This window comes from Sitophilus oryzae, unplaced genomic scaffold (genome assembly GCF_002938485.1).
Source record: "Sitophilus oryzae breed Bouriz unplaced genomic scaffold, Soryzae_2.0 scaffold_1301_pilon_pilon, whole genome shotgun sequence".
Classification (NCBI taxonomy): domain Eukaryota; kingdom Metazoa; phylum Arthropoda; class Insecta; order Coleoptera; family Curculionidae; genus Sitophilus; species Sitophilus oryzae.
The window spans coordinates 73271-87068 of NW_022145951.1; the positions used below are offsets into that span (position 1 = coordinate 73271).

General features: G+C 40.3%; 1 protein-coding gene across 1 annotated transcript in view; it reads left to right on the plus strand.

Moving 5' to 3' along the window:
* LOC115874851 (nose resistant to fluoxetine protein 6-like) overlaps positions 1-12432 on the plus strand; it is a 30103-nt gene extending 17671 nt beyond the window's left edge. The window contains exons 6-8 of the mRNA XM_030890151.1: positions 2094-2263; positions 3476-3644; positions 12235-12432. Of these exons, the coding sequence (XP_030746011.1) occupies positions 2094-2263; positions 3476-3644; positions 12235-12432 (537 nt within the window). The remainder of the gene's footprint in view (positions 1-2093; positions 2264-3475; positions 3645-12234) is intronic.
* The last annotated feature ends 1366 nt before the right edge of the window (positions 12433-13798 follow it).

Below are 13798 nucleotides of genomic sequence, written 5' to 3' on the forward strand. Positions count from 1 at the left end.
ATTTAATGGAACCAAAGGTCTGAAACAAGGGTGCTGTATTTCACCAACACTGTTCAAGATATATCTCGAACAAGTTCTCAAAGGTTGGAAGCAAAAATGTAGAAATATGGGAGTACCCATAGGGGATAACATGCTTTACACACTTTGCCTCGCGGACGATCAGGTGATCATAGCACAAGATTACGATGACATAAATTATATATGACACGTAAGCTTATAGAAGAATATCAGAAATGGGGACTCGAGATCAATACTACAACAAACAGAATATATGTGTATCGGAGGAGAAAAACAAGATCTAATACTAGAAGAAGGTGAGAAAATTAAGTGCTGCACAAAATACAAATATTTGGGTATGCAAATCACAAATGATGGACTGTTGGATACAGCAATTAAAGAACGAAACCAACTTGGAAGGAATGCTATCACGGTATTGAATGGGATACTATTGAATTCCATCATAAAGAGTATAACCAGGTACAGCTGTGAAGTGTGGCCCATTAAGGAAACAACAAAACGAATGCTGGAAGCTACAGAGATGGATTTTTGGAGAAGATCAGCAGGCAAATCAAGACTCGAGCGAATAACTATTGAACGCATAAGAGAGATTATGGAAGTTAAACATACGATAGTGGACGACATAAAGAACAGTCAACTCATATGGTACGGGCATGTCCAAAGAATAGCAGAAATAAGAATCCTAAAGCAAATTATAAACTGGAAACCTGCAGGAAGAAGAAACCGGGTAGACCCAGAAGAAGTTGACAGGAAGGGATTGACACGTGGAGGAAAGATCTCTCGGAGACGGTGCATGGAGAGACAGACAGGCATGGAGAGATGGCATCGGAAGACGTACAACGTTTTAAACCGATTAATATATATATATATATATATATATATATATATTAGTTCTATTAGTTGAGCCAAATATATATGCCAGTGGCCTGATCTGGGACAGGGGCGGATACAGAAATTTATTTTAGGGGGGGGGGCAAATCAAAAATAATGTAAAATATGCCTTTTAGGATGTAATTTTTAACCCAAAAGGCTAATATTTAACCCAACTTACAGGTTTTAGGGGGAGACCGTATCTGGGATGTTTCAAGGTACCTTTAAAGTTGTCTTTCAGCTTGAACCATGTATTAGTGATGCAAAGATTGTGCATGGTGTTAGTAAGCGTTCACCATTGTTATTTACGTTTTCCTAATACGTCAGGCCATATTTCTTGCTGATTACCGACATGGGCATTAAAGTCACCGAGCAAGATGATTCGCTTCTGTTTTGGAATTCATTGGAGAGAGCATTTTATAGATATCTATATTCCAAATATATATATTCTTCTACTATTTCCAGTGCTGTGTTATTTATTGGAATGTCTTTTCTCTCTACTAATTCATTGTACATTACTTTAGTTTTTGCTAAATTCATTTTGAGACCTACTTTATTGCTGGCTGTATTTAATTCGTTAATTTATTGTGCTTGTAGTTCTTCAAGACTATTGGCAATTAGGAGCATGTCATCAGCAAATCTTAGTAGGTTAAGATATTCTCCAACTATTTTCATTCCTTTGTTGTAGTCCCTGCTTATTCCTAGTCCAGTTGATGGAAGATTTCTTCTAGTGTTGTTGTAAACTGCTTTGGGGATATCGCGACACCCTGTCGTACTTTTTTGCTAGTTGGGAACCACGTTTTTTTTATATATCTTTAAACTTGCTTTGGTTTCTTTGTATGTATTGACGAGAATTTCTATATAAGGTCTGTCAATGGAGCTGGAAAAGACGATGATGATGTCGATACTAGCTAGGGCTTTTATTATTTTTATTATTGTTTTGCTAGGGCTTTTATTATTGCCTTAGGATATATTGAATTCAAAGCCTTCTCAAATTCTATAAATACTATGGCTGGTGGAAGTTCGTATTCTTTTGTTGGGCTGATAGTTTCTCTTAGTGTATGCATGTGGTAATCGTGCTGAACCAGGTTCTAAAACCTGCTTGTTACCGTGTTGTATAGAGTAAACTTAGTAAAAATATTTCCATTGAATTATTTTGAAGCAAAATAATATTTAGAATATTTTTCTAAACTTTATGTTTTCAGATGACGAAAAAATTCTTGAACATGATGGTGGCCAACGGTTGGTACATAGTACAATCGTTTTTTGTTATATCCGGATTTCTGACAGCGTACAACTTTTTCGACATGAAATTGAAGAAAAAAACTTTGTCAAACTCGTTCTTCCCGTGGGCCATATTTCTTAGATATATCAGGTGAATCAATCAACTATTTGTAGTTATGCGATTGTTACTCCAAACTTTTAAGCTGTAAATACTCAAGTACTCTTGTCAAATTTTGTAGATACCTTTGAATAAGAAGACTAAGGAAGGAGCATATCAAAAATCTTAGGTACACCGCGATGGGCCTCAAATATGGCCGACTTAAATTCCGGTTTATCAGTGTCGTTCTAATTTTATTTAAAAAATGTAAAACTATGATGTAGGGTAGACGTGGGGTAGACTCAATAATTTGTTGTTTTATTTTACGGTGTGAATAAATGTTGGTAGTTATTAAAATTGTTATAAAAATATATAATTCTAATAAAAATAGATAAGTTATAATAAGTATTTATTAACACAAACATCCGATACGCTACTGAAGCAGGTAAGTCAAATTAACGTATCTAAATTCTTTGACATCTAATCTTTGACAAGTAATAAATAAAAGCTAAAATGCAAGAAAATTATATAATTTAGTTAATTTAAGTGAATTTCATAAATGATCGGTTTACTACACGTATGTGTATTATATAGTCACTTACTAGCGAAAAGTTGTTCCATTATTTCACTCAATTTTTGCCGAGATCTACCGCACGCTACACAACCAACTATTTTAGAGTCTTTTTCGATAAATCGCGATAGTGAAACTGTTAATTTAAGTTTTGCCACAATTTCCATCTAGATTTACTACCTTTATACAACTATCAGTCGTAGAATAAATAATAAATAACATAAAATAAGCTCCGTAAAGACTGACAAGTCCACAAAATTTCAAATCAAATTCAAATGTGTCAAATGAATCGTCAAACAGAACTGTCAAGGATCCCCACCCTAGAGAGCTTTTATGGTGCTTTTTCCGCCCACCATGCATGAATACATGGATAGCATTATGCTCCTTCCTTAGTCTTCTTATTCAAAGGTAGATACCATTCAAAAAAATACATTGTCAATTATTGAGTATTCTTTAGTATTAAAAATAGGTTGAGTTGAGTTGTAGTTTTCTTAGTAGTTGTAGTTTAGTATTAAAAATAAACAGAGTTGAGTTGTCTTACATATTATTTGTCAGTGATTATAAAAATGATTCCCATGGCCTGGAACATGGAATAACAATCAAATACTAAATTTTTAAGACCAAATATTTAAATACTACATTTTATGAAAATTTTAACATTCTGGCTGGTTTAAATAGTAATTTTGATTTTTTAGAATTGTTCCTGCGATGTTCGTAGTGATGGCCCTTCACAGCACATGGTTAGTTCATACATTTAATGGGCCGTATTGGGATGAGTTTGTGGGTCAAGAATACAGAAATTGTCGAAATAATTGGTGGGCAAATATTTTACTAGTGAACAATCACGTGAATTTACCTGAAATAGTAAGTTCTTTCCACCTTTTGACTAATGTTACATTATGGTAATTTTTAATCTTTTTTTAATTCTTAGTTTCCGTTCTTTCTAAGTATATTAGTATACAGGGTGCTACAAATTTGAGGTACGAGCATTGGTATCTCGGAAACCGTAATAGATACGAAGATGGTTAAATTGGGGCAAAGTAGCGCTCTAGAATGTTCACCAAGATGCCATCAAAAAAGTTTTAAAAATTTTAAGGATTGCTGAGTTTTTTTGGAAAAAAACGGATTTTTTTGAAAATCAATTTTATTTTTTCCTGTCGTTACTTTTTAGAAAATCAAAAAACTAATTGCACGTTTTCATAGCCACTTTATCAGAGCTATCTGACGGTATTTTTAGATTTTCAAATTAGCTGATAATTTGTGAGATACAGAGGCCAACTTAATTTTTTTAAATACGGACCTGTATTTTCTATTTCAGGTTTTGAAAGAACTGGGTCTCCTGAGTTTTGGATACCTTAACAGTAACAAAACTATTTAACTGTTATTTAAAATAATTTGAACTCCGACTCTGTTTTTTTAATGTATTTATCTGATTATATTCAGCACAACAATAGATTAGATACTTAGAGGTGGCTTTCGGCCTGATCCACTGCGACCTTCTCAGATCTATTGTGGTCCTCTTCTGATCCTTAGATTAGATTCTCCAGTCCTATCCTTTTCACAAAGTTTAGCAACTTGGAGACTTAACCCTCCATGTAGCTCCTTGGCAATGGCCTATCATTGCCTATTACCGGGAACCGCAAATTTGCCTGGCTGTCACACCGACATAAAATGTGTTCTGACGTTTCTTCTTCAGATTGGCAGAACCTACACATAGCTTCGTCTGTCAATCCCATCAGCTTTAGATGCCTATTTAGCTTACAATGCCCTGTTAGTAGACCTACTACAGCTTTGACTGTCTTTCTGTCCTTGCTTATCAAATCTACCGTGAATTTTGGCGAATGTTCTACAATGAACCTTTTCGCCTGTCTCTGCCCTAGTGAGTTTCTCCACCATTCTAGAGATTTGTTGGCCACCCATCGTTCCGTGGCCATTCTCGTGACCACCTTTGCAACGCCGCAGAAGGGTTCTGGGCCTATGAATGGCATTGATGAGCCTTGCTTGGCTCTTTCATCTGCCTTTTCGTTACCCTTGTGACCCTCGTGACCTGGAACCCAGGCCAACGTAACAGTGCTACGTTCGTCCAAAGTATTCAGAGCAGGCACACAGTCCCACACTAGTCTAGAATTGACCTCCGCAGAGCTGAGTGCCTTTAGCGCCGCTTGGTTGTCTGTGAAGATGGCCACAGAACGATTTGTTCTTTGTTGCCTTATTATTTCTTCTACACAATAGTGGATTGTCGTTATTTCTGCCTGGACAATTGTGACTTCCTTGGATAGGCTTACGTGGAAGGATCTCCCTTGTTTCGGCCCTACTATCCCAGCTCCTACGCCTTCTGACGTTTTTGAGCCGTCTGTATACCAGGTTGCCTCAGCTTGAATGGGTACACCTTTACTCCAGTCTTCCCTTCCTGGTATGGTTATATTAAATTTGTTGTTGAAGCTATACCTAGTAGCTGTTGCATCAATTGGTAATCCCAATACTTTGTCTGCTTTCAGCTCTTCGATTAGCTTCTGGTTAGCAGCACTATACGTTTGGCTTATGTGCTGCTGACCGTGAATTAACATGTGCATGACAGATCTGGCTTCGCCTTGTATGAAAATATGTAGTGCTGGTAAGTTCAACAAGACTTCCATCGCATTTGTAGGAGTGGTTTTTATGGCCCCAGTTACACACAGGCACGCAAGCCTTTGTAGGTTATCATGGGTCTTACTACCCTTGTGTATAGCCATAGAGTCATTTTAGTTAAGCCCCATTAGTTAAGTCCCCAGTTTTTTCCATACATCTTTCTGCACCTACCTAAAGAGATGGCAGCCCTCTGTGTTGCTTTCGATATGTGAATATTCCATGTAAGCCTTTGATCAAAAATTATCCAAGATACTTTGTTTCTTTGGCAAATGAAATCTCCGTTTCTCCTAGCACTGGTGGTTTTAGGGAGCAACTCCGACTCTGGTTTTTAATGTATTTATCTGATTATATTCAGCACAACAATATTGATCAGCTCTAATTAACATTGAATAAGGAAAATCATGCCAATTGAAAGATTCAAATAATTAATATCCAGGTCAGCAATTTAAAGATATCTATTATTTTTAACTTTTTTTATTGTGAATTTGAAATCTCAGTGTACGATCTAATAACATGCATAATATTAATCGTAGATATTATAAATAAATCAACTTCTACATACTAGTTTCTAATGCTCTGCATGTTCGAAAGGGTTACCACCCTCCATAATGCACACATTTGTTTTTCGTTCAATCTTATTTATAGCTCTTTGAACAGATCTTCTTCTTATACTTCCGAATGCATTTTGTACTCTTTAATTGTTTTTTATTAGTCGTTAATTGTTTTTGTACTCTTAATGTTGAAATGTATTGATTTCAAATGTCCAAAGCAATTTTTATTGATTTTTCTTATTCAATGTTAATTAGCGCTGATCAATATTGTTGCGATGAATGTAATCAGATTAAATAAATTAAAAAACCAGAGCCGGATTTGAAATTATTTTAAATAACAATTAAATAGTTTTGTTATTGTTAAGGTACGTACCCAAAACAAAAAAAAAGTATCAAGTGTGGCATATCATTGTACTCAGGAGATCGAGTTCTTTCAAAATCTGAAATAAAAAATGCAAGTCTGTATTTAAAAAAATTAAGTTGACCTCTGTATCTCACAAATTATCAGCTAATTTGAATTTTTAAAATCTAAAAATACCGTCAGATAGCTCTAATAAAGTGGCTATGAGAACGTGCAATTGGTTTTTTGATTTTCTAAAAAGTAACGACAGGAAAAAATAAAATTGATTTTAAAAAAAATACGGTTTTTCCAAAAAACTCAGCAATCCTTGAAATTTTTAAAACTTTTTTGATGGCATCTTGGTGAACATCCTAGGCGCAACTTAGTCCCAATTTAACCATCTTCGTATCTATTACGGTTACCGAGATACCAATGCTCGTGGGATCATTATATGGACCAAGAAAACAAAAAACCCAATGACGAGGATGGATCAAACCGTCCCGATCCTTCTCCTAAGGAGGAGGAAACTAAGGAGCGTGGGACTATTCCTACCCCAAACAACTCACCTCAGCCGGATCAGGAAACAGAGGGGCCCAGATCCCCCTCGCCTGAGAAGGCAGAAGGTGAACCTCCTTTCGGGGTCTCCAAGCAATTGGAGAAATTATCCCTGGAAAAGAAAAGGTTTGCAGGGGCGACAAGAAAGCTCCTCTCAAGACTTCTCAAGGGCGGAATGCCCTATGAGACCGCTCTGCAGACGATTCTGCAGCGACAAGCGGAGAAACAAAGGGCACAGATAAGTGGGGGTACCTCTTCCGGGAAGAGACAAATCAACCCGGAGGAGAATAAACCTCACACTGGTGCTCCTAATGCTAGCAAGCGCATCCGCTCGGATGCAAGCACGCCTGAACAGAGCGCTAAGAAGCCTTGTAGGGAGGGCGCAAGAAGCTACGTGGAAGCCGCTGGGGAAATAAGGGTTGGAGTAATCCGACCTAACCACCCAGAGAACAGCCTATCCACCGAGCAACTCTTGTTGTTGAAACGTGCCATTATGAAGGCCGTGGACGCAAGCACAGAGGAAGGACTACAGGTACGCTTCCAAGGCTGCTCGATTCGGCCTGGATGGCTGCTTGTAATCTGTGCCGACGAGACCAGCGCTGCGTGGTTAGAAAGGATGGTCAACGACCTTTCGCCATGGCAGGGCATGGAACTCAGGGCAGTAAGGGGGCGGGATATACCCAAGCCTCATGTCTGTACGGCCTACATTCCCGATGATGAGCCTGGAGAACGGCTCAGAGGGGATGTTGTGCTGAACAGACTTAGAAGAATGAATCTTAGCCTGCTAACTCAGGAGTGGAGAATCCTCCACCAGAGTGATGCAGGGCCGGGACAAACCTGGACCTTTGCGGTTGATGAGAGATCCATGGATCTCCTTCGCCGCAACGGATTCAGGGCCTACTTTGGGTTTGGGCAGATTACCTTCCGACCCAGAGATAAGGAAAATGAAACCAATACGGAGCAGACCAGGGCGTCAGTCTCGGGAGATGGTGGGGACCATCCTACAGCCTCTCGGGTGACGACTGACGCCACGAGGTCTGGCAACACCCAGAGGGAGAGAGCTGGAGGCAAAGTAGTGGCACGGAAAAACCCGGCCATGAAAGGGTCTAAAGCTAAACCCTCTGGAGCCTCGGGGAAGCCTGGCAACTCGAGTGGGAACAAACCCACCCGGAAAGGCAGGCGGAACGAATGTAGGTTTCCCACCAAAAGGGGACGTAGACCCCCTGACGGTGGGAGCAAAACCTAAATTTGACTACTGCAGGGATGGCTGCAGCAGTCAAATGTATACAAATTAACCTGCAACATGCCAAGGCCGCCTCTAACGTCCTTGGCAGAAGGTTCAAGAAGGAGGACGTGCATCTCGCCTTCATTCAAGAACCCTGGGTTAACTCAGGCCGCGTATGTGGCCTTGGGGACGCAGAGGGTAGGCTAATTACCGCCCCTGGAGTAACCAGACCTAGGGCATGCATTTTAGTAAAAAAGAGCGTGCACTCTTTTAACCTTTATAGGTTCTGCTGTCAGGATGTGGTGGCGGTACATATCAAGATCCCAGCGGGGAGGAGCGGAGGGGGAGTGGAGTTCATTGCCTGCTCAGCATATTTCCCGGGAGACAAGACAGCGGATTTACCTCCTCCAAGAAAGTGAGAGAACTAATCTCCTTCTGCAAGAGGAAAAACCTACAGCTGGTGATAGGATGCGACGCCAACGGCCACAACGAGGCATGGGGAAGCACGGACACCAACTTCAGGGGTGAGTTAATTCTTAATTACTTAATAGGTGAAGGGTTAGTAGTTAATAACATAGGCTCCGAACCAACCTTTGTTACTTGTAACAGGAAAGAGGTTTTAGACATTACGGTCAGCTCTAATTACTTGAGCAATAGGATATCCAATTGGTGGGTATCATCTGAGCCATCGTGCTCGGATCATAGACACATACAGTTTGAAATAAGCGTAGGTGAAAGCACTCTCCTGCAATATAGGGATCCTAAGTGCACAGATTGGGAAGGATACAACCGCTCACTCGTGCATCTGCTGGAACCCACAATTGCAAAAGTGAGAGATCGCGACGAGATCGAGATTGCAGCGGAGCAACTGCGATGTGCAATTATAACGGTTTATAGTGAAAACTGTCCACTTAAAACAAAGAAGGATAATAGAAAGTCCTCTTGGTGGAACAACAAACTGGACAAAAGAAGAAAAGAAGTGCGGCAGCTTTTTAACCGCGCTAAAGTGTCAGGTAACTGGGAAACTTATCGTGCGACGTTGGCGGAGTACAATAAGGAAATAAGACGGGCGAAGAGAGAGTCCTGGAGAAGGTTCTGTGGGAGTCTGGTCGATCTACCTCAAAGCACCAGAATTCCAAGATTCTCTCAAAAGAACCAGTGAATGAGCTAGGGACGATACAGCGCCCCGACGGTAATTTCACAGAGTCCAGGAAAGAAACGCTACAGATTTTGGCCCAAAAACACTTCCCAGGCTGCTTGATACTAGGTGATGAAGAGCTACCCCCCCCGATACTCATGCGTCGTAAAAACCGGCCCAAAAAAGAGGATTGGGAGATAGCGAAGAAAGTAATCACCTATAGGGAGACTAAAGGGGCGATCGAAAGTTTCGACCCATTCAAATCCCCAGGAGAGGACGGAGTGTTTCCGGCCTTATTGCAGAAGGCTGAGAACATTATCGTCCCTCGCTTATTAAGAATTTTTAGGGCAAGTCTGGCATGGTCACACCTGCCAGCTGACTGGACGAGAGCAAAGGTGGTATACATACCGAAAGTGGGGAAACAAAACCTACAACCTGGCTCATATCGACCAATAAGCCTTACATCATTTCTGCTGAAGACTCTGGAGAAGATATTGGATGGACACATTAGGGGGAGGATTCTTACGTCTAATCCCCTGAATGTCCGACAATATGCTTATCAACAGGGAAAATCAACAGAACTGGCCCTCAACAATTTGGTAGGGGAAATTAAGAGTACCTTTGATCGCAAAGAAATTGCGGTAGGGATATTCCTAGATATTGAGGGAGCATTCAACAATGTCACCCCTCAATCGCTCCTAGGCGCTGTGAAAGCACGAGGAGTCGAAGCTACCATAACTGAATGGATTGAGCAAATGCTCAAAAATCGAGTAGCAACGACCTCGCTCAGTGGTGAGTCCGTTAGGTTTGTTCCGGGCAGGGGATGCCCGCAAGGAGGAGTTCTCTCTCCTCTTCTGTGGACCCTGTTAGCGGACGACCTGATGGCAATCATCGATGCATACGAGGTTGAAGCACAGGCATATGCGGACGACCTGGTGATCCTAGTAAAAGGACACAAAGAGGAGGACATCTCCTCAAAAATACAGGAAATCCTAGATGCAATTCACGGCTGGTGCACACTGGAACAATTAAGTGTAAACCCACAGAAAACCGTGATCATACCATTCACCAGAAGAAGGAAAACAGACAAACTGAAACCGCCCATTCTTCTTGGTGAGACAATTCCGTTTGCGGAGGAAGTTAAGTATCTGGGATTAAACCTGGACAAAAAACTTAGCTGGACCTCTCATCTGGAAAAAACATCAAAAAAGGCTTGCTATGCTCTATGGGCATGCCGCCGAATTTGTGGTAGAAACTGGGGATTAAACCCCAAAAATATGTACTGGCTATACGTGACGGCCATCAGACCTATTATCACGTATGGTGCAGTTGCCTGGTGGCAGAAAGCCAACCAAATAACGGCAAAGAATAAATTGTCGAAACTACAACGACAAGCATGCCTAGCGGTGACTGGTGCCTTCCATTCCACGCCGTCAAAAGCTATGGAAACCCTACTCGATCTACCTCCTCTTCAAATTCTTTTGGAAAGAGAGGCGAGATGGGCTACATATAGGTTTCTAAATATAGCACGAGGAAGCCAAGGAACAATTATGTTCATACAAAACCGGCTAGTAGAAGAACTACAGTCGGATGAGATTCTGGGAATGATCTCGGATCTTACACCACCAGTCCAACTCTTGACGCGCACCTACAACGTCCTGTTTCCGAACAGGGACGAGTGGGACAAGCCGGGAAACGGCTTATTACATGCGGAAATGTGTTGGTACACGGACGGATCCAAAAACGAAAAAGGATCTGGCGCAGGAATTTACTGCAGCAGTCCAAAGACTGAGATCTACCACAGTCTTGGAAAACACACCACGATCTTCCAAGCTGAGCTATATGCTATTGAAACCTGTGTGCAACTGCTGGTAGAACAGCAATACACCGGGAAAACAATATGCATATTTTCGGATAGTCAAGCTGCACTGAAAGCACTTGAGGCAACGAAAAGCACGTCTATGACGATTCTTCATTGTAAGAAACTACTCAATATACTGGGAGATAGGAACAAAGTGTCGCTAATATGGATACCGGGACATGTCGGCCTAGAGGGAAATGAACGTGCTGATTCCCTCGCCAAAATTGGTGCAGGCGCGCCATTCGTGGGGCCAGAACCGACACTTAGCGTTCCCAAAAATCTCGCAAGAGACAGGCTCTGTGAATGGGTTAGGGGTGAGACATTCCGAGACTGGAATGACAGTCCCGGAATGGAGCATGCCAAGAAAATCCTAGCAGGGCCATCCAAACATAGAACAGGAGAACTCCTAAAGGCCGGTAGGAATGGAACGCGTGTGCTCACTGCAGTGTACACGGGCCACTGCCGGCTGAGATCTCACCTGCAGAGGACGGGACTGGTGGAAGACGCCGAATGCCGACTCTGTATGGAAGATGATGAAACAATGAAGCACGTTATGTGTACCTGCCCGCTGGGAGCAGGACCAGGTTTGAGATGTTTGGCAAACCCATGCTAGACCTATCAGACCTAGGAGACATATCGCCCTCAGACATAACGGCCTATATTAAGAGGCTGGGTCTTGAGGATGAACTTTGACGCTCTTGTAAATTAGAGCTTGTAGAAACTGAGCCACAATAGGCCCTCGCGGCCTCAGTGGAGGGTCCCCCTTGGGACCCACTCTTAGTCAAATACAATACAATACAATACCAATGCTCGTACCTCGAATTTGTAGCACCCTGTATAATATACATTTTAAGTCAATTTTTTATAACCAAAAATTTTTCCTAAATTCCAATTTTTTCTACTAAAATATGAAATAGTAAAAAGTTTTGTTTTTAATCATATATACCTATGGTAATTATAAAAGATATCATTTATAAGTGTTCTTGTAAAAATGGCAAATAGGTAATGTAGAAAACGACAAGGCATTTTAGAGGTAAACTTTTGAGAATGGACAAACTATTGATCTATTTGAGCATATAACCAAGTTTTAGTAATTAAGAAGTAAAGGAAAATATATAGATACTTGTTAGTGTTAATTTGTATTTATTTGTTTCAGTGTATGCAGCATAGTTGGTACTTATCGGCTGACATGCAAATCTTCATACTAGCTATGGTGGTACTGTTCATAATACACAAATATCCAGAGAAAGTACTGCACATATTTGGTGTTGTTTTGGGAATCGGTCTTATTGTACCTGGAATCGTGGCCTATATTAGGAAGTACGATATTTTATACAGACAATACCCTGAGTAAGTAACGTCTGTAAGATTTCTGCAAATCATCATCATCATCATTCTCAGCTTATTCAACCATTTCCATTTTTGGTGTAATCTCCCTCACATGTTTAGATACTTTAGATACCGTCGTTTGGGGTGAAATTAATCATAAGAAAAAGTTTTAGCCGAGATTTGGTATTTGTGTAAAATGATATTTTTGTAAATAAGTTTATTCGGTAGATGTTATTGATGGGAACAACACCAAATAATCAGAAAATTTGATAAAAATATATTAAAGGCCTGGAACGAACAAAATATCCTGAACAATCTCATACTACGTGTGGGGTGTGATTGATCACGTTTTATTTAATGCATTGAATATGCGTATACCTACATAGAAACTGATTAATCTAACCCCTGTCTTTTTTAAAGTCATGGTTTAAATTTTATAAGATTTTTTAGGATTTGGGCCGGTGAGATGGTTGGTGCGGATGAGAACGATCAATGAAAAATAATGATTGCTGCGATGTAAAAAAAATACAAGATTAGACTTTTAAACTAAATATTTATTTTCTGAATCAAAAACAAGAAAGAAATACCAACAGTTCCTTCTTGTTTTACCACAATTGACTCGCAGGGGAGATTGTTCACGGGGTGAGATTGATCATTCGATGATCAATCCCGCCCGTACTAAACGATTAATCTGACTCCTTCGAACAAATTAAAGTATAATCTCATAATTCACGATCGAAAATAACTAAATTTCGGAATATGACTTGCAGAAACATTAACAAATAGCGCCATGTAATCAGTGTGTTCGTTACTATATCACAATTTGACTTACCGATCAAAGTTCTAGAAGTTGTAAATGAAAGCAAAAACAGTTAAACAATTTGAATGTATTATTTAGACAAAAAAGAGCGATTTAACGACGGACGTGACCTGTACACATTCCCTTCGGTCATATTTCTACTAAACACACTTGGCGGTTTAACATTAAACGAACCGACGATTCGCGCGTTACATTTGAATTAATAAAAATGCAATCTAGTGATCATTCTCACCCCGGAGATCAATTTCACCCCAAACGACGGTACTCTTTTTGTAGTTTGTTGTCTATTCTTGGCTATGCGGGCTCAAGTTATCCTTGCTAATTTCCTAATATCGTGGTCCCATCTCAGGTTTGGTCTTACTCTAGGTCTCTTAATTTCTAATTTGTACCATGCTGAAATTTTTGTGGTCGACCTGTTGTCCGTCCTTCTTGCCAGGTGCCCTGCCCATTGCCACTTGAAGGGTTTGATTCTGTGGATAACATCTATTACCTGGATGTTTTGACGTATCCACTCTATTCTTTTACGGTCTATCTTAGTTATTCCCAGCATATTTCGTTCTATTTATCATTG